Source organism: Dromiciops gliroides, chromosome 2 (assembly GCF_019393635.1).
Source record: "Dromiciops gliroides isolate mDroGli1 chromosome 2, mDroGli1.pri, whole genome shotgun sequence".
Taxonomy (NCBI): Eukaryota; Metazoa; Chordata; class Mammalia; order Microbiotheria; family Microbiotheriidae; genus Dromiciops; species Dromiciops gliroides.
In genome coordinates, this window is record NC_057862.1 from 182,307,212 (window position 1) to 182,332,643 (window position 25,432).

General features: G+C 36.9%; 1 protein-coding gene across 1 annotated transcript in view; it reads right to left on the reverse strand.

The window, feature by feature from the left end:
- The window catches only part of RYR3 (ryanodine receptor 3), a 681,173-nt gene that overhangs the window by 296,050 nt on the left and 359,691 nt on the right, over window positions 1–25,432 (reverse strand). Inside the window, exons 17-19 of the mRNA XM_043982013.1 lie at window positions 18,519–18,652; window positions 16,409–16,650; window positions 1,827–2,019 (exon numbers count right to left, since the gene is read on the reverse strand). Of these exons, the coding sequence (XP_043837948.1) occupies window positions 1,827–2,019; window positions 16,409–16,650; window positions 18,519–18,652 (569 nt within the window). The remainder of the gene's footprint in view (window positions 1–1,826; window positions 2,020–16,408; window positions 16,651–18,518; window positions 18,653–25,432) is intronic.

Below are 25,432 nucleotides of genomic sequence, written 5' to 3' on the forward strand. Positions count from 1 at the left end.
CCATAAAACATACATTTACCAATAGAAAAGGAAGGTGCTTTTTTGCTTTCTATAAACATACCTAAATGTCCTCAATCCTTAAAAACTCTCACTTGACCTGACCTTCCCAGCTAATTATCATCCTAAATATGTCCTCCTCTGCATGGCTAAACTATTGAGAAAGCCTTCTACACTCAATGCTTCTACTTCCTCTGTTTTCATTCCTTTAATAACTCCCTATAATCTGGATTCTGAACTAATCAGTCAACTGAACTGCTACCAATAATATCTTCAGCACCACATTTAATGTCCTTTTCTTTATTCTCACCCTACTTTGCTTCCCAGCAGCATTTGAAAATTTTGTCTGCTCTCTAGGTTTCTAATAACAGGACTCCTTACTGGTTCTTCTTCTACCTTCCAGACCACTCCTCAATCTCCTTTGCTGATTCTTCATTCAAGTCATGCCCTAGGTGTCCCCCAATGCTTTATTATGGGTGTTTTCCTTTTTTTTCCCTCTATACTATCTCACTTGTTGATCTCATCAGCTTCCACTAGATTTTATTCCAATCTTCCTACACTTTTTTCTCTTCCATGCATTCTACAATTGAGACACACTGGCTTTCTTTCTGCCCCTCCCACATGTTACTTCATTTCTTCATTCTATTCTTTTTCAGCTTTCCCTCATGCCTGGCATGTTCTTCCTCTTTACCTCCTTTTAGCTTCTTTCAAGATAGCTCAAATCTTGCCTTCTAGCCTTCTGTAAGAATCCTTTCCTAGTCCATATGTTTTCCCTCCCCTAGTACTTCCTTCTGGGATTAACTAGAATTTATTTCACACACACATACACATACACACAAACACACGTGTAATTTTTGTATATCTCCCTCATTAGAATGTGTGCTTCTTGAGGCAAGGAGCTATGTTTTTGCCTTTTTAAAAATTATGAACTTGACAAACATCAACAAACATGAACATTTCCATATGCAAAAAAGAACACAAAAGAAGATTTTATAGGAAATAAATTATTTTTAATCACAAAAGTTATCAATATTTTAAGTCACAGAACAGAATAAGAGTAATTTTACTTTCAATGGAAGGAAAAAACACACACCATCAAACCACGCTTTTCAGAAAGGGGGACAGAGTGAGGGTTGGGATGTTCTCATTTTAAAGATTGATATGATACAGTAATGCCTAAAGTCAAACTATCACTTACCTCAGGTTAAATTCCCCATTCCATGGTAAGCCTGCTTGTCTCAGTCTCATGTGCATAGGCCTAATGATATGGAACTAAATTAATTTCTCCCCATTCTGAGAAGAATCTTTCTTTGGATTTTTAAGCTACAGGATCATATTCCCTCTTGGACTCTTATAACATTTAATATCTCTCCCTAAGTCCCTCCAAGGGAGGGATAAAATTCTACCTAATGGCTCTGCTACTGTCAATAGACCCTAGAGGATCATTGGATTTAGACCTAAAGGGTACCTTAGAAGTCATCTAAGGTAATTTTATTGCTGAGCACACAGAGAGAACATAAAAATGCAGATTACATAGTCAATAAGCAGAATTCAGGAATCAAACCCAGATCCTTTTATTTCAAATACAATACTGCATTTAGCCACTCTTGAGAAATTTTTAGTTAATATAGTTGCTATTTCCACATTTTTTCCACTGGATTATGCTCCATTTCCTATTCACATTTTCTGAATAATTCATATCAGAAATTGTCAAAAGGACTGAAGAAATCTGAAAAATGTGAACAACATGGACTTTAGCTCACAGGGATGGAGGCAGGGAAAGAAGGACTGGCCATGATAATCTCCAGGAACAGACAATATTAACTTACTTGATGCCTGCTGAAAAGCTCACCACAGGGAAGAAGAGTCCATCAGTGCTGAAGTTCTCAAACATTCCCTGAACAGGCTGCCCATTGATTCGGAATGAGATGCTGGGCACACCAAGGTCAAGGCAGCAGCTCACCACATCATCAGACTTTAACAAATGCTGGTTGACAGAGGCCACTGCTCTTGGAATTCGGCCTGGTTGGAAAAAGCAGGCAAAGACAATGAGAATTAGTGGTTGATTCTTTAAAATCTCATCATGAAAGACAGATTTACAAGTAGAATATAGGGTCATAAGAGAATATGGAAAGGCTCTGAGACCAACCTGATGATGAGTAAATGGATAGACAGTGACAAACCAATCTTATGTGAGCATTTTCTAACTCAAGTCTGTCTTTGAGGCACAAACTTATTTTGCTATGAAATAAATGATGTGAGACATAAGTCTTCAAGCTGTAAGTGGGTAGACAGTGCCTGAGATGAAGGAAGTTGCCATGAATAAGAATGAGCAAGTTTTCAAATTGCACAGCATGTTTTCAGATTCTAGCCAGTACCCAATATACTAGACAAACTTTGGCCTTTTCTGTGCTCAGGGAATCTGAAGTAAGAAAGAAGTGTGAAGAGCTAATATGTAGGAACCCATATTTGCCATAATTACTTTTTAGAGAAATGCCTATTATAGAATTATGAACAAAGACCACTTCTTCCTGGAAAAAATCAAAATGAAAGACCAACCAGTTATCAGATGATCTAGTGTGATAATAACAAAAAGTGTTATAGTGCTACAGAAAGGTAGGGAAACCTATCTCTATTTCTGCAACTTTCCATATCATTATCTGTATAAAGAATGGAATTAATTTTCTATCCTGAGTTTTATAAACTTGACTGAGTAAGAAAATCAACTCTATTTTATATCTACACATATATCCCATTTCACTCTAGAAACTAAAGTAAATCAAAACAATCCCCACCTATAATGAAAATCTTGGTCATCATCTGGTTATTGAAATAAATTACTTTGCTTTCTACATATCAAGAACTATAATAGTATCTGGTAATTATTTGTTATTCTCTCTCCCCTTTGGGTAGAAGAAGGAGAGATATCTATTAGCTAAGTGATTACATACAGATGTGTGTGGAATATCAAAAAGCCATGAGTGAACTGAAGGCTTTGTGACTTGTTGAGAATTGGGATTATAAACTGATAAATAAACTATGTGCTGAGTAGTCAGGTAGCCTAATTCCAAAATGGTGGAAAGTGTTCTGGGACTGAATATGTAATTCTCACTTAGGGGCCATAGAAAAACAACACCTGGATGTTGGGAGTACAGTAGAATCCAGAATGGCAGAATTATGGGCCAGGTAGACGATGAGAACTTTGACTAGAAAATAGCAAGCAAGCTAGAGGAGAAGGGAGGGACAGGAAAAGCATTCATTACATGCCTACTATGTGCCAGGAACTATGCTAAGGGCTTTAGGTAAGTGTTATTTTCATAGGTGAGGAAATGGAGGGAGATAGAGGTAAAGTGACTTGTCCAGGGTCATATAGGTAGTAAGTACCTGAAGCCTGATTTGAATTCATGTCTTCCTGACTTCAGGCTTAGCACTCTATCCACTTCACCACTTAACTGGTCCCACAATGTAGAACCTGACACCTTTTAGGATTGTTATAAACTTTATAAGCATTTTTCATACCTTCTCAATATAAATAAGTATGTAAATATACTCTTAATATTAATTTGTAGTACTCTTTTTCCTTTGTAAGTAAGCCCTAGAAATCTTATATTTATGACTTGGTAGGGATGATGGCATTAGTGAGAAGAATGGAAAGGGAGAGTGGGTGTTAGAAGCAAGCACCAAGATATAATGGCAATGATAAGAAGGGGTTTATGAATAATCATTTTGAATGGATGTGGACCCATACAATACCTTAAACCTGGAGCAGCTATTCTCAGGATATTCTCAGGATGTGAGAGTGTGTGTGTGTGTGTGTGTGTGTGTGTGTATGCCACATACATAGAATATCTTCAATAGACTCCAAAGATAAATTTTCCTCTTCTCTAAGGAGTATTTCTAGAGTACAATAAAACATTAATGGTCAAATTTTCTTAGCCCTAGATACCTCAGAGGTTCCTATAATACAACTTATTGCCAGATTGACTTGGGTAGAAAAATGTAGGACCTGACAAATAAGCTTGGTCTAGAATATCCATGTGGGCTGAATCTATATTAGTAAAAAGTACTGTCTGAACCAAGATGCTATTTTCCTTTGGGGCCACAGAGAAAAGCAATATGTTAAAGTATGTGCTGGAAGTTTGAAGAAAATTGTGCCAAGTTTGGTCAAGAGAGCTTTAGTGAGGGAAAGAACAAGCTAGTCCCACCCACCTAGCCAGAAATCTTATATATGTATGCATCTATGAGTATACAGTTATAAAGATAAATATTCTTAGGCTTTATGTTTAAATATTCTGCTTCAATATATTTCCTTATGTTGTCATAAAGGGAATGAACCCTAAGACCCTGACTCTATGGTCAGAATAATAGCAGTAAGGAAGGGGGATGACAGGTAATATGAAACAAATTAAATGTTGATGGTCATCTGAGGTACTATATGTGCTCATTAACTTCCTATATCAATGATATAAATTATATCTTAATGTAAAATGACCAATTTCATGTAATATGGCTTAAAGTGATTCATTTAAGAATGTACACTTATTAAAATAATTTCATATATGCATTTATAGAATAAAGTAGGGAGGTAGGAAAGAGGAGAAGAAGGAATCAAGTTCTGGAATTGCTTAGTACCATTAATACATGCATGTATGTGTGTATATGTTCTCAGAATTAATCAATCAACAAACATTTTAAAAGTGTGTATTATGTGCCAGGCACTATGAGATATAAAGAAAGGCAAAAAACTATCTCTGACCTCACAGGGCTCATACTCTAACAGGGGAAACAATATATAAATAACTAAGTACATACAGAGAAATATAAAATATGGAGAAAGTAGATGTAAGATAATCTTATAGGGGAAGGCATAAGCAGCAAGGGAACTAGAGAAGGCCTACTATAGAAGGTGGGAGTTAGGCTGAGTTTGGAAGTCAGGGAAACTAAGAAGTTGAGGTGAGGAGAGGAGAGAGTATTCAAAGTATAGAGGACATCCAACACAATGGGACATAAAATGTTGTATGTGAAGAAATTCAAGTAGATCAGTGTTATTGTATCACAGAGTATGTGGAAGGAAGTAAAGTTTTATGAAAACCAGTAATACAGAAATAAGCCAGGCTGTGAAAGGCTTTACAACACAGAGACTGGCTTTTGATCACAGAGATAATACTGAACCACTGGAATTAATTGAGTAAGGGGATGATTTGGTCAGATTTGTGCTTTAGGAAAATCACTTTGGAAACTGAATGAAGAATGGATTGGTGTAGGGAGATACTTGAGGCAGGAAGACCAACTATCAGGCTACTGCAACAGTCCTGGCGGTAGTCAAGAGGTTATAAGCACTAGGGTGGGGCTGGGTGGGTGAAGAGAAAGGGACATATATAAGAGGTGCTGTAGGAACAGAAATATTTGGCAACAGATGGGCTCTGTAATTTAGATGGGACTGAGTCAAGGATAACAAGGAGCTCATAAGTTTGGGTAAACTGGAAGAATATTGGTTTCCTTGACAGTAAAAGGAAAGTTTGTGGGAGAGGAGAGGATCTGAAGGTAAAGATAATGCTTTGTTTTGAATATACTGTGTTTAAGATGTCTATGGAACATCCAGTTCAAGATGTCTGAAAGGCAGTTAGTAATACAGGACTGGAGCTCAGGACAGATATTAGTTCTGGAGAGATTATATTTGTGGGGAGCAGCTAGGTGGTGCAGTGGATAAAGCAAGCACTGGCCCTGGAGTCAGGAATACCTGAGTTCAAATCCGGCCTCAGACACTTAACACTTACTAGCTGTGTGATCCTGGGCAAGTCACTTAACCCCCATTGCCTCTCAAAAAACAAAAACAAAAAAAGCAAAAAAACAAACAAAAAAGGAAAGTGGAAATTACATCTGTGAATAATCTGCATAGAGATTTTCTTTTTTTTTGCAAGGCAATTCCAGGCATGGGTGACAGCAAGTTTAAAGGCAAAGAGGCCGGAGATAATGAGGGTGGTACTGATGATGGTGGGGGGGTGGTGGTGGTGGTGGTGATGGTGATAATAATAATAGCTGGCATTTATATATCATCTACTATATGCCACAAAATATGCTGAGTATTTTACAAAGATTATCTCATTTGATCCTCACACTGCTTTACAGCTATGACCTACTTTCAGTTCCTTATACATTAATCTCCTCCTAGGTGGCAAAGTAAATGGAGAAATGAAATTAGGATGAGGGGAGGTCAAATCCAGCTACAGACACTTCCTTTTTCTGTGACCTGAGGCAAGTCACAACCTCAGTTTGCCTCAGGTTCCTCATTTGTAAAATGGGAATAATAATACCTATCTCCCAAGGTTGTTGTGAGGATAAAATGAGTTAAAAATTGTAAAACTGTTGTTGTAAAATTGTAAAATTGTTATTAGTACAGTGCTTGGCACATAGTAAGTGCTATATAAATGTTAATTATTATTATCATTATTGTTGTTGTTAATGTGACATGCTTATCTAATGACGAATGAGCAGACATACCACTAGAGCAAGGCTTTTTTATATTTTTTATATTATGGACCCTTGGAAATCTAGTGAAGACTATGGGCCTATTTTCAAAGTAATGTTTTAAAAGAATAAACATACATATAAAAAAGAATAAAAATACATAATAAAAAATACATATAATGGAAATAAATTGTAAAATTGTTATTAGTACAGTGCTTGGCACATAGTAAGTGCTATATAAATGTTAATTATTATTATCATTATTGTTGTTGTTAATGTGACATGCTTATCTAATGACGAATGAGCAGACATACCACTAGAGCAAGGCTTTTTTATATTTTTTATATTATGGACCCTTGGAAATCTAGTGAAGACTATGGGCCTATTTTCAAAGTAATGTTTTAAAAGAATAAACATACATATAAAAAAGAATAAAAATATATAATAAAAAATACATATAATGGAAATAAATTGCAGTTTTAACTTTTTTTTCTTTTTTTGTAGGGCAATGAGGGTTAAATGCCTTGCCCAGGGTCACACAGCTATTAAGTGTCAAGTGTCTGAGGCCAGATTTGAACTCAGGTCCTCCTGAATACAGGGCCAGCGCTTTATCCACTGTACCACCTAGCTGCCCTCTTACCATTATTATTTATTTTTTATTTTTTAGTGAGGCAGTTGGGGTTAAGTGACTTGCCCAGGGTCACACAGCTAGTAAGTGTTAAGTGTCTAAGGCTGGATTTGAACTCAGGTACTACTGAGTCCAGGGCCGGTGCTCTATCCACTGCGCCATCTAGCTGCCCTTACCATTATTTTTTAAAAAACAAATTAATGGATCCCTAGGTTAAGAATTTCTATACTAGAGAAATTAAATTGGGTAAATCTTGATATTCTCACGTTAAAAAAATAAAAAAAGATCAAAACAAAACAAAACAGAAGAATGAAGTTGCAACAAAATGGAAGGCTAGTTCACAGGCTTTATATGAGCTTGTTTATTCAATACATAATTAAAAGGAAATGGCAGAGTTCATTTTATCATGTGTACAAAATCAAGGAGAAACATCATTTCAAGAGATATTTTGTCATATCGTACCACTTAATATCTGAAAAAAGGCTACTCTAAAAATTACTGCTTATGCATCAATTGGAGAGGATAGAGAAATTATGCTATCTCTGGAGTATCCAACAATTTCCCATTAAGTATTGTGTGTGTTATTTTAAACTCATTTTGCCATTATATATATATATATATATATATATTCATTCATTATATACTAAAGTTCTGAACTCTAAAATATTGTGAAATGCATTCAGGTTCTCATGGGAGCCATTGATAATGAATTTTCTTTAGATGGAGCAATTCAGACATATTTACTCCTATTAGCAAGATGTACATTTATTGCCTGTCTTATATGCTAATTCAAAAAGATAGTCTGCAAAGAAGAAAACATTTGGGTTTTGATAGGAGGAAAATGTATAAATCTTACATATGATTTTATGTATACTTCTTTTTTAGTTTTGAAACAATGAAGACTTTCCTCAACATATTTCACTGAGGTAAAGCAAGTCCAAAGCAAATTTCAGAGACTAACAATTAAGTCCTTAAAAACTAAGTCATACAGCCAATGGGAAGGATAAGCTAATTAAAGTCAAAGATTATACATCTTCTTGAAACAAAATGGCATGACTCCAAAAATTGTGTTTCAGAGGATAAATGTTGAGGGAGATGGTACACTACCAGTTTTCACTGTTAACCAGAATGAAGAAAAGCATTGGCAGGCATATGCAGGAGACTTTTCTGGAGCCATTAAAAACAGGTCTTAAAAAAATAAAATAAAAGTAGGTCTTTTGGGGAGCTTGGCATAAGGAGAGGTCAAAAGATTTTTATCCCTTTAGGCATTTCCAGGATGATCTTTAGGTATCTTTAGTTTTTCTTATCTATTGAGGGACAAAATAAATAGTAACCCCAAGTAATTAAGAGATAGGATACAAAAAAATGTGCTTGCTTTATGATTTGGGGAGGAGAGAAGATAAGCAGACATGCAATGGGAGTGAAGATTACACATTCTTTTTTCAATTTCACTTATGTCCCTAGAGATTCAAGGTATCTATGAAGAAACTTACATATTAAGTCTCTCTCTTTCTCTCTCGTTGCTGTTCAAGTCATTAAATCTATCTATCTATCTATTTATTTATAATTTACCCCACCTTACGTGTAAAAACAAATTGTAACATCAATTTTTATAACTTTGTGTTCCAAATTCCTCTCCTCCCTCCCTACCCCACTTAAGACTTCAAGCAATTTAACATAAGCTATACATGTGCAGTCATGCGAAACATATCAGACAAAAAATCCCCTTTAGAAATAGGAAATAACAACAACAACAAAATATACTTCCATCTGTATTTAGATACCATCCGTTCTTTCTCTGTAGATGAATTGCATTTTTTTTCATAAGTCCTTCAAAGTTGGATCACAGCAATACTGAGAATAACTAAGTCATTTGCAGCAGATCATCCTATAATATTGCTGTTATTTTGTATACAGTACATTTTACTTTGCTTCAGTTCATGTAAATCTTTCCATGTTTTTTTCTCATAGCATCCTGCTCATCTTATTTTTTTTTTAATAGTAGACTACATTTATATAGTACTTTAAAGGCAAATGTCCTTACAAAATGCCCATAAGGTTGATTATTCTAACAATTATAGCCAACATCTATATAGTACCTTATACCTGACAAAGAATTTTCTTCACAATAGCCTAGCAAAATAAGTGCCATCCTTCTCCTCCTTTTCCTCATCTTACATTGTTCTTGCCTCTGCTTCAAATTTTTTCCCAATGACTATTGCTGTGTTTCCCTCAATCCTATCAGCTCCCCATGATATTCACTCCATTTTTTATCTTCTTATTACCCTATCCCTCCTCAAGTGTTTTGCTTCCGATTGTCCCTCCCCCAATCTTCCCTCTCTTCCTTTACCCCTCCCCCATCATTCCCTTCCCTCTCCCACTTTCCTGCAGGGCAAGATACTTTGCTATACCCAATTGAGTGTGTATGTTATTCCCTCTTTGAGCCAATTCTGATGAGTGTAAGGCTCATTCACTCCCCTACTCCTCTCCCACATTTCCCTCCACTCCGTAACCTTTTTATTGCTTCTTTTATGTGAGATATTTTACCCCATTTCACCTCTCTCCCAGTGCAATACTCTCATCCCTTAATTTTATTTTAAAGATGTTATCATGGGGTGGCAAGGTGACACAGCGGATAAAGCATCCTCCCTGGACCCAGGAGAAACTGAGCCCAAATCTGGCCTCAGACACAAGACACTCACCAGCTGAGCAACCCTGGGCATGCCATTCAGTTCTGACTGCCCCACAGGAAAAACAATATACAAAAGATAAATGCTTTACATCTATCATCCCTTCATAATCAATTCCCAACTGTATCATCTGCCCTAATACTGAGAAAGTTACTATGTATTAGATGTATTCATCTTTCCATTTAGAAATGTAAACAGTTTAACCTTTTAGCATTTCTCATGATTTCTTTTTCCTGTTTACCTTTTATGCTTCTCTAGGGTCTTGTGTTTGAAAGTCAGTTTTTCTATTCAGTTCAGGTCTTTTCATTACAAATGCCTGAAAGTCCTCTTTTTCATTGAAGTCCCATTTTCCCCCCTGAAAGATTATACACAGTTGTGCTGGGTAGGTGATTCTTGGTTGTAATCCCAATTCCTCTGCCCTCCAGAATATCCTATTCCATGCCCTCTGATCTTTTAATGTAGAAGCTGATAGATCTTGTGCTATCCTGACTGTGGCTCCACAGTACTTCAATTGTTTCTTTCTGGATGCTTGCAATATTTTCTCCTTGAACTGGGAGCTCTGAAATTTGGCTATAATATTCCTGGAAGTGTTCATTTTGGATTATCTTTCAGGAGGTTATTGCTGGATTTTTTTTCAGTTTCTATTTTACCTTCTGTTTCTAGAATATCAGGGCAATTTTCCCTGACAATCTCTTGGAAAATAATGTCTAAGCTCTTATTTTGATCATGGTTTTCAGGCAGTCCAATAATTTTCAAATTATCTCTCCTGGATCTATTTTCCAGGTCAGTTGTTTTTCCAAGAAGATATTTCATATTGTCCTCTATTTTTTCATTCATTTGGATTTGCTTTATTGTGTCTTGGTTTCTCTTAAAGTCATTACCTTCCATTTTCTGGATCCTAATTTTTAGGCAATTTTTTTTTTTCCAGAGAGCTTTTCCATTTGACTTTTCAAGCTGCTGACTTCTTTTTCATGACTTTCTTACATCACTCTCATTTCTCTTTTTTTGTTTGTTTGTTTGTTTGTTTTTTTTAGTGAGGCAATTGGGGTTAAGTGACTTGCCCGGGGTCACACAGCTAGTAAGTGTTAAGTGTCTGAGACCGGATTTGAACTCAGGTACTCCTGACTCCAGGGCCAGTGCTCTATCCACTGCGCCACCTAGCTGCCCCACTCTCATTTCTCTTTACATTTTTTCCTCTACCTCTTTTACTTTACCTTGAAAGACCTTTTTGAGCACTTCTATGGCCTAAGACCAAGTCATATTTTTCCTGGAAGCTTTTGATGTAGGAGCCCTGACATTGCTATCCTCTTCTGAGGGTGTACCTCGATCTTCCTTGTCACCAAAAAAATGTTCTATGGTCCAACTCTATTTCTGCCTGCTCATCTTGCCAGGCTATTTCTTAACTTTCAATTCTTTCTTAAAGTGAGGCACTGCTTCCAGGATGCACTGTCCCAAGCTTCAGGGGGTCCCAGGTGTATTGATTTAAGGAGAGGCAGGTTCTTCACTAGCCTGGCCTGTTCTCTGGTCTGTAAATTACCCCAGGCCTACTTACTCTTCAACCAGGAAACAAAATTTTGTTTTGCTAAGGTTGAGAGCTCTGGTGAGCCTTCACCTCTCCCCAACCTGGGCCACTACCACCACTCAAGATTGCTTCCTGTTTCCCTGCATGGGTCAGTGCCAGGAGAGATTGCCCTGCAATCTTTCCTCGGCCAACCACTTAGCCTTCTCACCAGACTGTGAGCTTAGTTCCAGAAAACACTGAAGCTACACCTAATTCAGAGGCTCTGGGAATCTTTCTCTGGCATGGCCTGCCTGGGGTGCAGTCTGGGTCTGGATATGTGCTGGTGCGGGCCTGAGTCCGGGTGGCCTTCCTGGGGCTGCATTCGTGCAGCGCTGCCTGGGTCTGGATCTGTGTTGGCATGACCACAGGGTTAGGCTCCACTCATGCCCTGGCACAGCAGCCCCCTCCTACCAAACCTCTAAGCTGTTTTTGGCTGGAAAACAATTTTGATTCATCCCTTTGTGGGTTCTGCTGCTCCAGGAATTGTCCTATGGCATTACTTGGAAATTTTTGGCTTGATCATGCAGGGAGCTCTGAAAGGTTACTAACTTTCGTCTGCCATCTTGGCTCTACCCCTCTAGTTTTTTCTTCTTGAATCACTTCTCAAGGTATAGTTTTCTGAGGGTCATGTAACATATGGCATAGTATTTGGCAAAGGTTTTAACTTGTCTAGATGCCTGAGTTTACTGAAGTAAACTGGAGTTTACTATGCTAGAGTATATACTATACTATATGCTACAGAGTATATACTATACTATGGAGGACAGAATAGAATAGAATAGAATCTTGGGAAAGACTTTTAGGAACAGAGAAAAGGAAAATCAACCTCAATGAAGATGATTCTAAAACTGGATTTTGGAACAAGAAGTTGGGAGAATAAGGAGAGAAAAATTAAACTTTAGCTTGTATTTTTCACTTATATTTTAATTTTTATTAATCTTTTTCCCCTTTACAAAGTCATACTCTGATATTTTATTTTGGGAGAGAACACTGAACTCTAGAGTTTATGGCATTAAATGCAAGCTCTGCCTGGATCTGCCTTGATGAAAAGACTTCTAGTATGGCCCTGGCAAATGAGTGAATGTCTTTTCCAAAGACCTACTTAGCTAAGTATAGAAAGGAACATCATCAATAGGCTAGTAATTTGGTGAAGAATTCTTTGATCAAGAGAATTCATTATAAAAAAAGACAAAATGCTACTTAGTCCTCTGTGGCCTACTTCTGCTGTAATGATGGCTGAGAATTGTTAAGAAGTAAAGTTTTTAGATGCTCTATAAACTTAAACTTCATTCTTGGTACCCTAAATGGTAGGTATTCCATAACAATAAGTTAACATATTACTGGAGGTGTTAAATTATAACAGTCTTGAAATTCTTAATACAAATGAAGCCAGAAGACAAAAGGAAGTTATCTTTAAAGGGAAGGATAACACAAGTATGTAGAGGTAAATTAAGGATCTGATAGAATTGGTGTTCTAATACATTCAGAAATTATGAGAAAATTTTCATGGGTCATTTGACCAGCTCATATTGAAGAAATAAATAAATATTTTCTAAGAGACAGTCATGAAAATAATTTCAGCTTATATATCAACACTGGTTTCAGAGGATAACAAAGAAAAATTTTATGAAGAATTTCACAAGACCCTCCAAATTAAATCAACATGTGCTTTCATAATCAATGATTTCAATGGAAAGATAGACACAGAGAAGATGATGAAAATTTTGTTGAAAAATGTGGCTAAGGATTAAAGAATCAAGGAGGCCAATGGCTTCTATACTTGTATATTGAAAACTCACTGCTTTATACAATAGATTTTTTCTTCAAGCAAAGAATAAGGAGCTGGTAAATATGGCAAGCAGCAAATATAATGGAAAAAATTCTATTGACTATATGTAATGAATAGGAAATGACTCCTTACTGTGAGAAAATAATGGGATTTGGCAAACACCCAGGGGGCCCATCTGAAGATTTATTTGGAATTGATTGAATTGGGTGACTAAGAACCTACTTAAGGTTGCTTAAATTGAGACCACACCTGGCTGGCCCTGAGTGGGGTATTGTTCTCAGAGGCTATGGACTAGACATCAACATGAGACCACCCTCAACCAATCAGCTTGAACAACATCCCCTTCCGGGGAGGGAGACAGGAAGTAGGAAGGGAAGCTGACTCCCTAGCTCGGGCCTTTTTGTTCCTGTACCTCGGGTTGATGGCAAAACGGAAAGGAGAAGAAGGTGTCAATTCTGAACCCTAAGGGAGATAGGATTTTCTTTCTGTACTTTCTGTACTCCATGTGTTCTATCTTTACTAACTCCTAATATACTCTAATAAATGCTTAAGGCCCAAACACTGTTGTTGAAGTTTCTAATTTATAAGTAAATCCTAGCTAGTTTCCACACCATACTTGGGGAGGAGGGGCAGGTAAGGACACAAACATTAGATTTTACTCGTCACATTACTCATGTGTAAATCATTTTTGAATCAGCAATCCGTAAATAGCTAGATCACTGACTTGTGAAGGCAAAGATTAAAATAAGTTACAATGACAGAAGAGAAAATAAAAATGAGAAAAACATTTCATATAGTTAAAACATCTCTATCCTGACCTAATAAGTTATAGATAATTTTTTAAAAATGAAAAGGAATGGATAAAAGACTTTGACACAGATTTTACCATATAAAAGTTTATTTTATGATATAGAAGTTTAACCAATTACATCAATGATATGTAGCTAGGTAGACAATTTAAAGAATGCATCCATTAATAGATGTATTTGTCTCAAATGAATGAATAATGAATAATGACACTGGCTCAAAGTTGAATAGGAAAAAGGATGTAAATGAGATTGCCTTTGGGCAACTGCATATTTCTTTTAATCCCATACTTCTACTTATGTTGTATAGCTGTAAGTTATATAATTCTATGAGCATTCAAGATTTCCCAAAGTGTAATGGGAGTCAGAGTAAAGCATATTACAAATGAAAAATTATGAAGAAAATGTAATAGATAACTCTACTGAAAGGTAGGATAGGATAAAAAGGATAGGCTAGGTATATGAGAGTGAGGGACAACAGATAGAAAGGTATACGTGCTCATTTGGTATCCTTGCAATGCAAAAAAGGTGAAAAAGGCCCATAATAAATTCAGTGGAATCTCTGTGGTAAATTTATAGGAAGACATAGATGAGAGTCATACCAGATGGGAAGACATGGATGGGTGGTTATTTGCATTATTAGAAGGAATTTCCACATTGATAAGCAGACAGAATCATTTGAGTATTAGAATACTACCTTATTTATATATTCAACTATTCTTTAGGAAGCTTGGAACACTAAAGAAACATCTCATTTATAGCCCAAACACCCTCACGAGAACATTAGAATCCTGAGGAATGTTAGAAATTATCTAGTCCTAGCCCTTGGTTTTAAAGATGAGGGAACTGGGGCAGCTAGGTAGTACAGTGGATAAAGCACCAGCCCTAGATTCAGGAGGACCTGAGTTTAAATCTGGCCTCAGACACTTGACACATACTAGCTGTGTGACCCTGGGCAAGTCAATTAACCCTCACTGCCCTGCAAAAAAAAAAAAAAAAAAAAAAAAAAAAAAAAAGAGGGAACTGAGGTTTAGAGAATTGAAATTATAGTAAAAAGTTGATAAGAACTACTAAGTGGCAGAATAAGTAGCAAAGATTAGAATTGATTCTTAGTTCAATATTCTTTTCATTATACTATGATGTCTCCTCTTTTTACTTAATTAGTCCTTATACTCTGTCTACTTTCAAAAAGGATATCAAGTAGCTTGATTATACATAATTATACAAAATGTAAGACATTTAATTTAACTCTGAATTTCCTGTCAGCTAAGGCAAAAAGGGTGTTATATGGTTCTCATCTAATTATATGAAATATACACAAGTTAATTCACATAGGCAAACATTTTCATTACATTAACTCATCCTCCCCTATGAGCCTCCTTCTCTCCACTGTGAAAGCTCCCAATCTCCCTATTTCTGAGCTAAGCATTGGTCCTGAAAAGGAGTTATAACCTAACCTAATTGCTATCCAGACATTCACAGAGCAGCTGCATCAGTTCCAATAGGAAAATTTCCCTCCTCCCCCAAGCCTGTAAACTTCATGTCCCGCAGATCATCTTGTGGCTAAGGAAGTAACCTCTGAGAGTATGTTCTGCCCTCCAAAGAGTAATTTATGGGTGAAAGCCCAACTCTTTCCCCTTTTTATTGTGGATAGGATGGACTGAATCATAAAGGATGAACAAATATGGGTGGGGTATGATCATCAGAGATCTATATTATCTCTCCCCCAAAACCCAACTCTTCTCCAAACATTCCTGCTACTGTCCAGGGTACCACCAACCTTCCAGTCTCCTATGTTGAGGACCTAAATGTCATTTTCAAATACTCATTCTCTCCCATCCATTATATCTAGGCAGTTGTCAAACCTTGTCATCTCTCCACAACATCTATATTATCTATCCCTTCTCTTTACATACATCATAGCCACTACCCTAGTTTGGTCTTCCAGACTCAAGTTTCTCCTCTCCCAAATCCATATTCCACAGAAGTTCCAAATTAATTTCCCTAAAGAACAGGTCTGACCATGTCTTTCCTGTATTCAAACCTCAGTGGCCCCCTAATGACTCTAGGATTAAATGTTACTTTATCTTTAGCTCCTCCTCTTAAAATATTGATTTTACATATTTTTACATATTTTTTAACTCATGTACTGGCATATAACATGGAAGAGTTGATTTAGGCCTGAAAATTTTAAGCACAAATTTTAACTATTAACTGTCTTGGCCATATCCTTAGGAGTTATGAGAAATAGAGGTACATTTCTGCATTTGGACAGAAAAAGTCATGAAAAAATAACTTGTTCAGTCTCAGTGACCTGGTGGTAAAGTTGAAAAGGAAATCCTTCTTTCATGACTCCTTGCTGGTTAGAACAATGACCTTCAGAAAAGGCATGAAAGCTATGGGAGAGATTCCTTTCCAAACTTAATATGAGGAAAAATAACTGAATACAGCTTTGGAAATTATACTTACCAGACCACAGATGAAGCCCATCAAAGCCATAGGAGTAAAGGTCATCACCAACACCGTTGCCTCCCCAACCTTCTCCACCACCAGGGTAAGGTGCATAGCCTGGTGAAGAAGCCCAGCCTACCCGGAGGTGTGTGGGTTCTGCTGTTATGAAAGGATCCACCTGATCTATTATAAGCTCAAAGTACCATTTCCTGTACTGAGCTGAGCCTTCAGCAACTCCCAGGAAAATATTTGGCCGGATGCTGAAATGAAATATAAAAATCAGGTAACACCCACAGACCCTGAAGGACAAAAAAGTGCAGATGGGTTAGGGAAGAAGAAGGGAGGAGCTGGTCATCTTATTCTTATAAAAGGAACATATGTGTGTGTGTGTGTGTAATGTTATTATTACTGAAAAGTAAAAGTTGTAGTTACCTTGGGATTTAGCAGTTAACAATACCTCCTCTAATTGGAATATAAAATTAAGATTTATGTTGACTCTCTACACCACCACAAACTTCCTTACTTCTGTCATAAAAAGAAAGTTATAGTTTATCTCTACACCTAAATTGGTTTGGAATCCTAATTCTTAAATGGAGATTATTTTAGGATAATTCAGAGTAGCCCCTAGAAATCATTTGTAACTGAAGAAGGTTCTTGGGACTTTACAATTTTGAGGTTATTATAATACTTTGTGTATTATAATTTGTCAATTTGTGTAAAGATTTCCAGTTCCTTTTACCAAGGACAGTCAAATCTTCTGCATGTTTCAGGTTTTTTCTGGAAAATTGTATAACTGGCTGATGATAATGGAAAAATCTGTTTTTGAAAACTTGAGCCAAGTAAAATCACAGTATTGTCTTCTCTTATTTGAAAATGTTTTATATGTTGCTCCTAGAATGTGAAGGTGGAATAAGGGCAGAAGAAACGTTTTAAATTTTTTTCATTTTAAGGGAAAATAATAATGTGTCTAAGTAATAATTTTCTTTAGCTGAAGATGTCTGAATTGAATCTACATAATATTCCTTCATTCTTAAGTCAATTTGTTTGGTTTGTCTTCTACATGTAACTCTGTAACTTTGTCCTTTAAGTACTATAAAGTTGGAAATTTTTTTTCTGGTCCTTGTCTAAAAAATGATGGAAATTTAGTCAGGAGTAATCAGGTATAGATAGGGCCTGGGTTCAAACTATGAAGGGACCCTAGAACATTGAATATAGAATCACTGATTATCAAGCAGTCTACTGCTTGAGTTCATAATTTTGTCAAGCATTTAAAACTACTGTTATTATTTAGAGGAAATTAATCTTTGTAAATTGTTGCAGTAACTAGTTTTATAGATTTTCATATAGCTTGCTTATATAAATGATTTGCAAAATGAAATTGCTTTGTGGTTGTGCAGTTTTCAATTCTTAACCACTCTAAAGAATACATTTTTATACTCACATCAAGTTTCCTAAACACACAGGGTCTTAACTGTAAGGGGGGGGCTAAAATTCTAGCTATACTGTCTAAAATAACTAATGAGTGGTCACCAATAAATTATAAGCTTTAGCAAGAGTTAGAATTTTAAGCATTTATCAAGGAGAATAAGAATCTGGTAAAGAGAAAGATAAAGGCCTAGATTCATCTATCTATTAAAGGGAGAGAGCATTCCTAGTTCCACTCTCCACCAGAGTCCACACGAAAGAGAGAGAGTCAGAGCGCCAGCCTCCCCCTTCTTCCTCCCACAAGCATACATCAATTCCTGACGCCAAAGACAAGACACATGGTCTTGCCCTCAGAGACCTCCTCCTCATGGTGGAGCTTTCCTACAGTAAGTCTCCAGCAGGTGGCATCATTCCAATCATTACATAACTAGGCTAATTCTCAAAGTTTTCATCCCAAATAGGCTTTATAAATAGTTACTATAAAATAGTCAAGCTAGGAGAAGCCAGAAACATGCTCAGAAACACTAGAGGATGTTGTACTTATCACCTTTTGTGATCTGCAGTTAGAGCACAGAACACTGAGAATGCCCTGCCATTGTAGATAAATTTCATGAAAGCAGGTGACAAGGTTTGTTTGTTTTTCCTCTCTTCGTGGTCCAGACAAGGTCAAGTATGGTGCTCAGCAACACAATAATAACCCTACCTTGTCACATCATTAATGAGCCGGGTCTGTAGAAGCAAGTCTCTTCTGGGCAGCAGGTTGTCACAGATAAGATTCTGATTGGCTCTTACTGCGACCCCATTACAGAGACAGAGAGAGCAAAGTACATCAAGAACCTGCAATGATATAGACACAGTAAAAAATCACCAAGCAGTATACATAGAGAAGAAACCTAAAAACCATAAGTTCCAAAAATGAATCACTACAGTACTTTACTACCAGGTAAGAGGATGTGTTAAGAAGTCCCAAACTTTAAAAGAGAGGTGTCAAAATTGATCCTACAAAACTCCCTAGTGCAGTTCAATAGGAAGAAAATATAACTGGGAAATGTTTTTTTTAAAATTAAAATGCAATACAATATAATGTTAATTTGTGGTTTTCTATATCAGTTCGCAGTCTGTAAGGATCTGTTTCTAATTTGACTTTTACACCATTTCCTTAAAATCTGTGACACTAGGCAAGTCACTTTAATTCTAGGATTATTCCTCATTTGTAAAATGATATAAGACTAGGTAGCCTCTTAAAGTTCCCTTCAGCTGTACAGCTGTACAGTTTAAACTGCGCAAAAAATGGCAACCATATTGTTACTACCTCTCTATTTTATTGATAGAGACACCAAACTGTCCCTTCTAGTTAAAAGGCCACACTGGGATAAGTCCTTGAAGTTTATACTAACTGTCTATAGTAGATTGCATTATTTCATTCATTCTCATATTCTTTCACTCAGACTTTGTTCTTCAGTCTCAAAAGAAGAAGTTATGCTGGATTAGAGATAATTCTCCCTTTGCTTTCCTTCAGTTGCAAATGTACCAATCCCGTGATAAATAATGGTAAGAGTAAAACACTTTCCACCAATACAGAAAAAAGAAGATCTATATTTTAAATGTTCATAATGGCCATTCAAAACTCCATACTTAATGAAGTTAAGTAGGTATATGTTATTGATAGCATTTGTATCTGTTAATTCTTACAAACTAATTTTCTGCATGACTTGCTGAATTTCAATTGCATGACAGACAAGTAAAAAGAACATCTATGAGGTAGTAGAAAAGAATGGCAAAGCTAGTTTTACACTGAGATCTTACTATAACAACTCTGTGAAATGGATCAACTATGGAAATCAGAAATCCAAAGGGTAATTTCTCATTTTAAGAAAGGGCCCCAAATGGTCAGGATATTAAATGTAGCCTTCATCTAGTTTATCAAGTAGTTTTCTGTGTTTTGCCTGGGAGGAAGATAAGGACAGAAACTTTGCTCTAATAGTTTTAGTAAAAGCCAAGTTTAGCCCCCCACCCCCCACCCCCTCAATAAGAAATTTACTGCCTAGTGGGTCTGCACTTCTGGCATACATAATCTTTTATCATGACTTGTAAACCTAAGCTTTGCTGGAAGGCATTTTCCTTGAATATAACTAGAGAATGAGAACAAATTCGCCCCATTCCCCCAATAAAAAAAAACAACCAACAACAACAACAACAAAACCCAAACAAATAAAAATTGTTGATCTTTAGAAGACAAAGTCATTCTATCTTAAAAAGAAAATGGGAGATTTACTGGAGAGGAGGATACTAAGAGAAAGGATAGTATCCCTTGGAACTCTAATAGCCTAATATCATATCAATTTGCCTGGGTTGTTCTGTGGAATTGATTTGATTCTGGGTGTGAGCCTACCAAAAAAGAGGCAGAGCATCCTAATCTCTAACCCTCTGGCCAGCCATTCCATCATACCCCTTTTGGCCACCCTACTCAGGCTCCTAGAACTCTCCTCACCTGAGCCTACTTCCTCTCCTCTACCTCCAGCCTTACAGCTAACACTGCTGACTCCCTAGGAAAACTATCTTGAGACTGAATTCCTAGGGATTATGAGAGCCAGTAATATGGGTTTAATAACAGGCCCTAGCTCAAACTCACTCACTGTTTCAGTTTTGATGGTTTAGAGTGAGTGTAAATAGCAATTTTATTTTTCTGGCCAAAACTCTGAGTGTCTTCCCCTCCCCAAGATTAATTCTTTTGTGAAGACAAAGTAGGCCACATTTTACTTCAATTCTTACCTAGGCTTTAACTATTGAATGGGTGTTGCCTCAGACAAAGAGACCTAAGAAAGAGCTTAGTTTTAAAAGGCCAAGGTTTTCCACTGCATTCTGAGCCATCACAAGTCATCCTGACCTACGTCCTGACACTGGACTCTAATAACTCTGGAGGAGGGAGGAAGGCAGATGACTGCACAGCCTTGCCTCACTTAAATCTAATTCACTTGCAAGTCAAGACATCACCTTCCTGATATCACTGGTCCTCTTCCAGAATGAAGGACAAACAACAAGATGATAACCTAAACCTAAAATATTGTTGTTGACACTTCACAGACAAGGTCTTTCTGAAGCCTCTGTCGATAACTGTTAGTGCTTTCCTTTTCAAATTACTTAAAAAACCCCCCAAAATATGTTTTTGTATTGCCATGTATGCAAATGTTGTTTCCTATCAATAAAACTAACTTTCCTTGAGGGTAAGGATTGTTTCATCTTTATCTTTGTATCTCTATCACCTTTGTATACCTTATACCAAAGCATGATACTTTGGTTATGAGTGTCTCTCAATGAATGTTTGTTGAATGAATTGAATGAGTATGACACACCCAGAAAAGCTAACCTCATCTTAGGTTGCACTAAGAGGTATAATGTTCTAGAAAAGGGAGTTGATAATCTGCAGACTACATCTGGAGTATTGTGTTGAGTTATAGACAAAGAATTTAGGCAGAACATGAATCATTTAAAGAGGAGGAAGACCAAGATGGCAAAGGGCCTTGAGATAATGCTAATGAGAACTGAAGGAAATGAGTATGTTTTTCCTGAAGAAGACTGCTGTGTGGCTGTAAGCACTTGTGTGCCTGTGCTCTTCCCCTGCCTCAGCCACCACCCAAGACTGCAATCCAGATCTGAGCATGGGCAAAACAACATTTTCATTTTTATTATATTGGTTCAGTCTACCCATGAGCAATTATTATTTCTCTCTCTCTTTTTTTTTTTTTTTTGCGAGGCAGTGAGGGTTAAGTGACTTGCTCAGGGTTGGTCACACAACTAGTAAGTGTCAAGTGTCTGATTCTAGATTTGAACTCAGGTCCTCCTGAATCCAGGGCTGGTGCTTTATCCGATGTGCCACCTAGCTGCCCCCTATTATTTCTCTAATTATTCAAATGTCTTTATTTGTGTGAAGAGTGTTTTGTAATTGTGTTTACATATTTCCCATGTGTCTTGGAAGGTAGACTAGGAAGCATTTTGTACTATCTGCAGTTTTTAAAAGGGAATTTCTCTTTTTGTCTCTTCTAGATTAATTTTTTGTTAATATGTAGAAATGTTGATGATTTTTTGGTTTTGTTATCCTGCAACTTTGTTGAAGCTGTTAATAGTTTCAATTAGTTTTTCTTTTTTTAGTTTAGACATTTTTGACCCTCTAGTTTTCTCTATGTAAATCATTTTATAATCTGCATTAAGGTACAATAATATTCCGTTCCAGTACAATCTTTCCAGCCATTTCTTTTTTAACATTGATTTTTAAAACACTGTGTTCCAAATTCTCTTCCTCCTTCTCTCTCCACCCCACCCCTTAAGAAGGAAAGCAATTCAATATAAGTTATACATGTATAGTCATGCAAAACATTTCCACATTAGTAAAGTTGTGAAGGAAAACAGACCAAACAAAAAACTTTAGAAAAAGGAACTAACAAAAAAATTATGCTTCAATCTGTATTCAAATACCATCGGTTCTTTCTCTGTAGATGGATTGCATGTTTCCTAAGTCCTTCAGAGTTGTCTTGGATCACTATATTGTTGAAAATAACTAAGTCATTCACAGCAGATCATCTTAAAATATTGCTGTTATTTTGTATACAGTACATTTCACTTTGCATCAGCTCGTGTAAGTCTTTCCAGGTTTTTCTGATAGTATTCTGCTCATCATTTCTTAGAGCTCAATAGTGTTCCATCATAATCTCATCCCACAATTTGTTCAGCCATTCCCCAATTGATGGATATCTCCCCAATTTCAAATTCAACTTTTTTTTAAATCACTTTTTAGATACCAACCTAGAAATGGTATTACTAGGTCAAAGAGTACGCATGGTTTTATAGCCCTTTGGCCATAGTTCCAAATTGCTCTTCAGAATGTTTGAATCAGTTTACAACTTTACCAAGAGTATATTAATTTCTCATTTTCCCCTACATTTGCCATTTTCCTCTGCTGTCCTTTTATCCAATCCAATAGGTATGAGGTAGTACCCAGAATTGTTTTGACCTGAATCTCTCCAATCAATAGTTGAGTTAGAGCATTTTTTCTCATATGGCTATAGGTAGCTTTGATTATTTCATCTGAAAACTTCATATCTTTTGATCATCTATCAATTGGGGAATGGCTCTTATTTTTACACATTTGACTCTGTTCTTTATGTGTTTGAGAACTGAGGCCCATCAAACAAACTTGCTTCACATTTTTTTTTCATAGCTACTATTACTAACTATATTTCTCTCCATCCTATTCCTTCCCCATGACATTTTCTTTATTTTCTATCTTCTTTCACCCTATCCCTCCTCAAATGTTTTGCTTCTGATTGCCCCCTCCCCCAATCTGCCCTCCCTTCATTCACCCTCACCCACCTTATCCTCTTCCCCTCCTACTTCCCTGAAGGGTAAGAGTGATTACTATACCCAATTGAATGTGTATGTTATTCCCTCTTTGAGCCAATTCTGATTAGAATAAAGCTCACTCACTCTCCTGTACCTCCCCTCCCCTCCACAAGCTTTTTCTTGCTTCTTTTATGTGATACTTTACCCCATTCCACTTCTCCCCTTCCCTTTCTCCCAGGGCATTCTTCTCACCCATTAATTTTATTTTTTATAGCTATCATCCCTTCATATTCAACTCACACTTATGCCTTCTGTCTAAATATACTCCATTCAGCTGTCCTAATAATGAGAAAGTTCTTAAGAGTTACAGGTATCATCTTCCCATGTAGGAATATAAACAGTTTAACCTTTCAATATCTCTTATGATTTCTTTTTCCTGTTTATCTTTTTATGCTTCTCTAGAGTCTTGTATTTGAAAATCAAATTTTCTATTCAGCTCAGGACTTTTCATCATGAATAGTGCTTTTTGAGAGCTTCTATGGCCTGAGACGAATTCATATTTTTTCTTGCAAGTTTTGGATTTGGAGCTTTGACTTTGTTATCTTTTGAGGGTATATTTTGATCTTCATTGTCACCATAGAAACTTTCTAGGGTCAGCATTTTTTTTTCTGTTTGCTCATTTTCCCCACCTATTACTTGAATTTTAACTCCTTCTTAAAGTGGGGCACTGCTTCCAGGGTGGAAGGTGTACTGTCCCAAGCTTCAGGAGGTTTGAGCAGCTGTTCTCTGAGATACTTCCTCCAAGGTGGTACAATTTAAGCAGAGGCACGTTCACCACTCCTCCAGCCCGTGTCCTGGCCTGCACAGGCCTGCTTTGGTGCCCTGGGACCCAGAACAAAGCCCTGCTCTGCTGTGGCTTTAAGCTTGTGTGCTTGTGCCCCTCTCCCACCTTGGCTGCCACCCAAGACTGGGATCTGGATCTGAGCACGGGCAAAAGAACAGAGTCCTGCCTGAACACCAGCAAAGAGACCCCTGTAATCTCCCTGTGGCTAGCCACTTAACCCTCTCACTGTCCATGGGCTGAGTTCTAGAAGCAGCTGCTGCTGCTTCTGATTCCAAAGCTCCCAAGGCCCGGTTCCCTGGTGCAAACTATGCTAGGGTTGGATCTCCAGCTGGGCTGCGCTCCATTTCCCCCTTACCCCAGGCACAAAAGAACTTTCCTGATGACCTTCTAAGATTTCTTTGGCTGAAAAATGATTTCACCCTGTCCTTTGTGGTTCTGCTTCTCCAGGAATTGTCTTATGGCATTATTTGAAAGTATTTGGAGGGGTCTTAGGCAGAGCTCAGGGAAGTTACTGCCTTTCCTCTGCCATCTTGGCTCCTCAGCCATTTCATAAGTGATCCCCCTCCCCCACAGTTTCCAGTTTTTGATTGCCCTGCCCCACCTTATCCCTTCTTTAGGATCATGAAGTTTGTTTTGCTTGTGACTATACCCTCTCCAGTATCAGCTTCCATTTTAATAATCACTCTCCCTATTCATGACCATTCCCCAGTTGTATAATGTATTTTCACACCCAAATCTGTATGTGTATGCATGTGTGTATTTACATGTATACATGCAATGTGTTCAACCCTCTTTTGCCAGCTCAGCCTCCCAAATAACACTGCCTTGCCAGGTTTCTCTTGACTCTCATGTTTTCATTTCACTTTTCTCTCTGGTTCTAAGAAGTCTGGGTAGCTTTCATTTATGATTTCTTGAAACAGAGTCTAGACTTTTTTTCTAATCATAATTTTAGGTAGTCTAAAGATGATTATATTGCCCCTCCTTGACTTTTTCTTTAGGTTAGTTGTTTTTTATACTTATACTTATTTATATTTTATGTATATTATCAATTTTTATTCTAATATTTATGGTTATTATCATGAAGTTATTGATTTTTCTTTGATTATTCTAGTTTTCAGGAAGTCTGCTAATTAGGGAAGAGTTTTTCACTTTCTGTCCTAAGCTATTTATTCTTCCAATTCTTTTCTCCAGAGCTTTTATTTCAATTTGTTTATCTTTTGTTTTATTCCTTTTAAATATTTATGTGGTCCTAGAAAATTCCTGCTTTCTTTGGAGTCTGCTTGCAGTTGTAGTTATTCTACCATTCCAGATTGTATTTTGGGGTATATTTGGATGAATAATTCTTTATAATGCTCACTATCTAAAGCTTTACTCATCTCTAAAACCTTAGTTTTGAATTGGAATTCTATACTAGGGCCAGCCTATATCTCCTACAG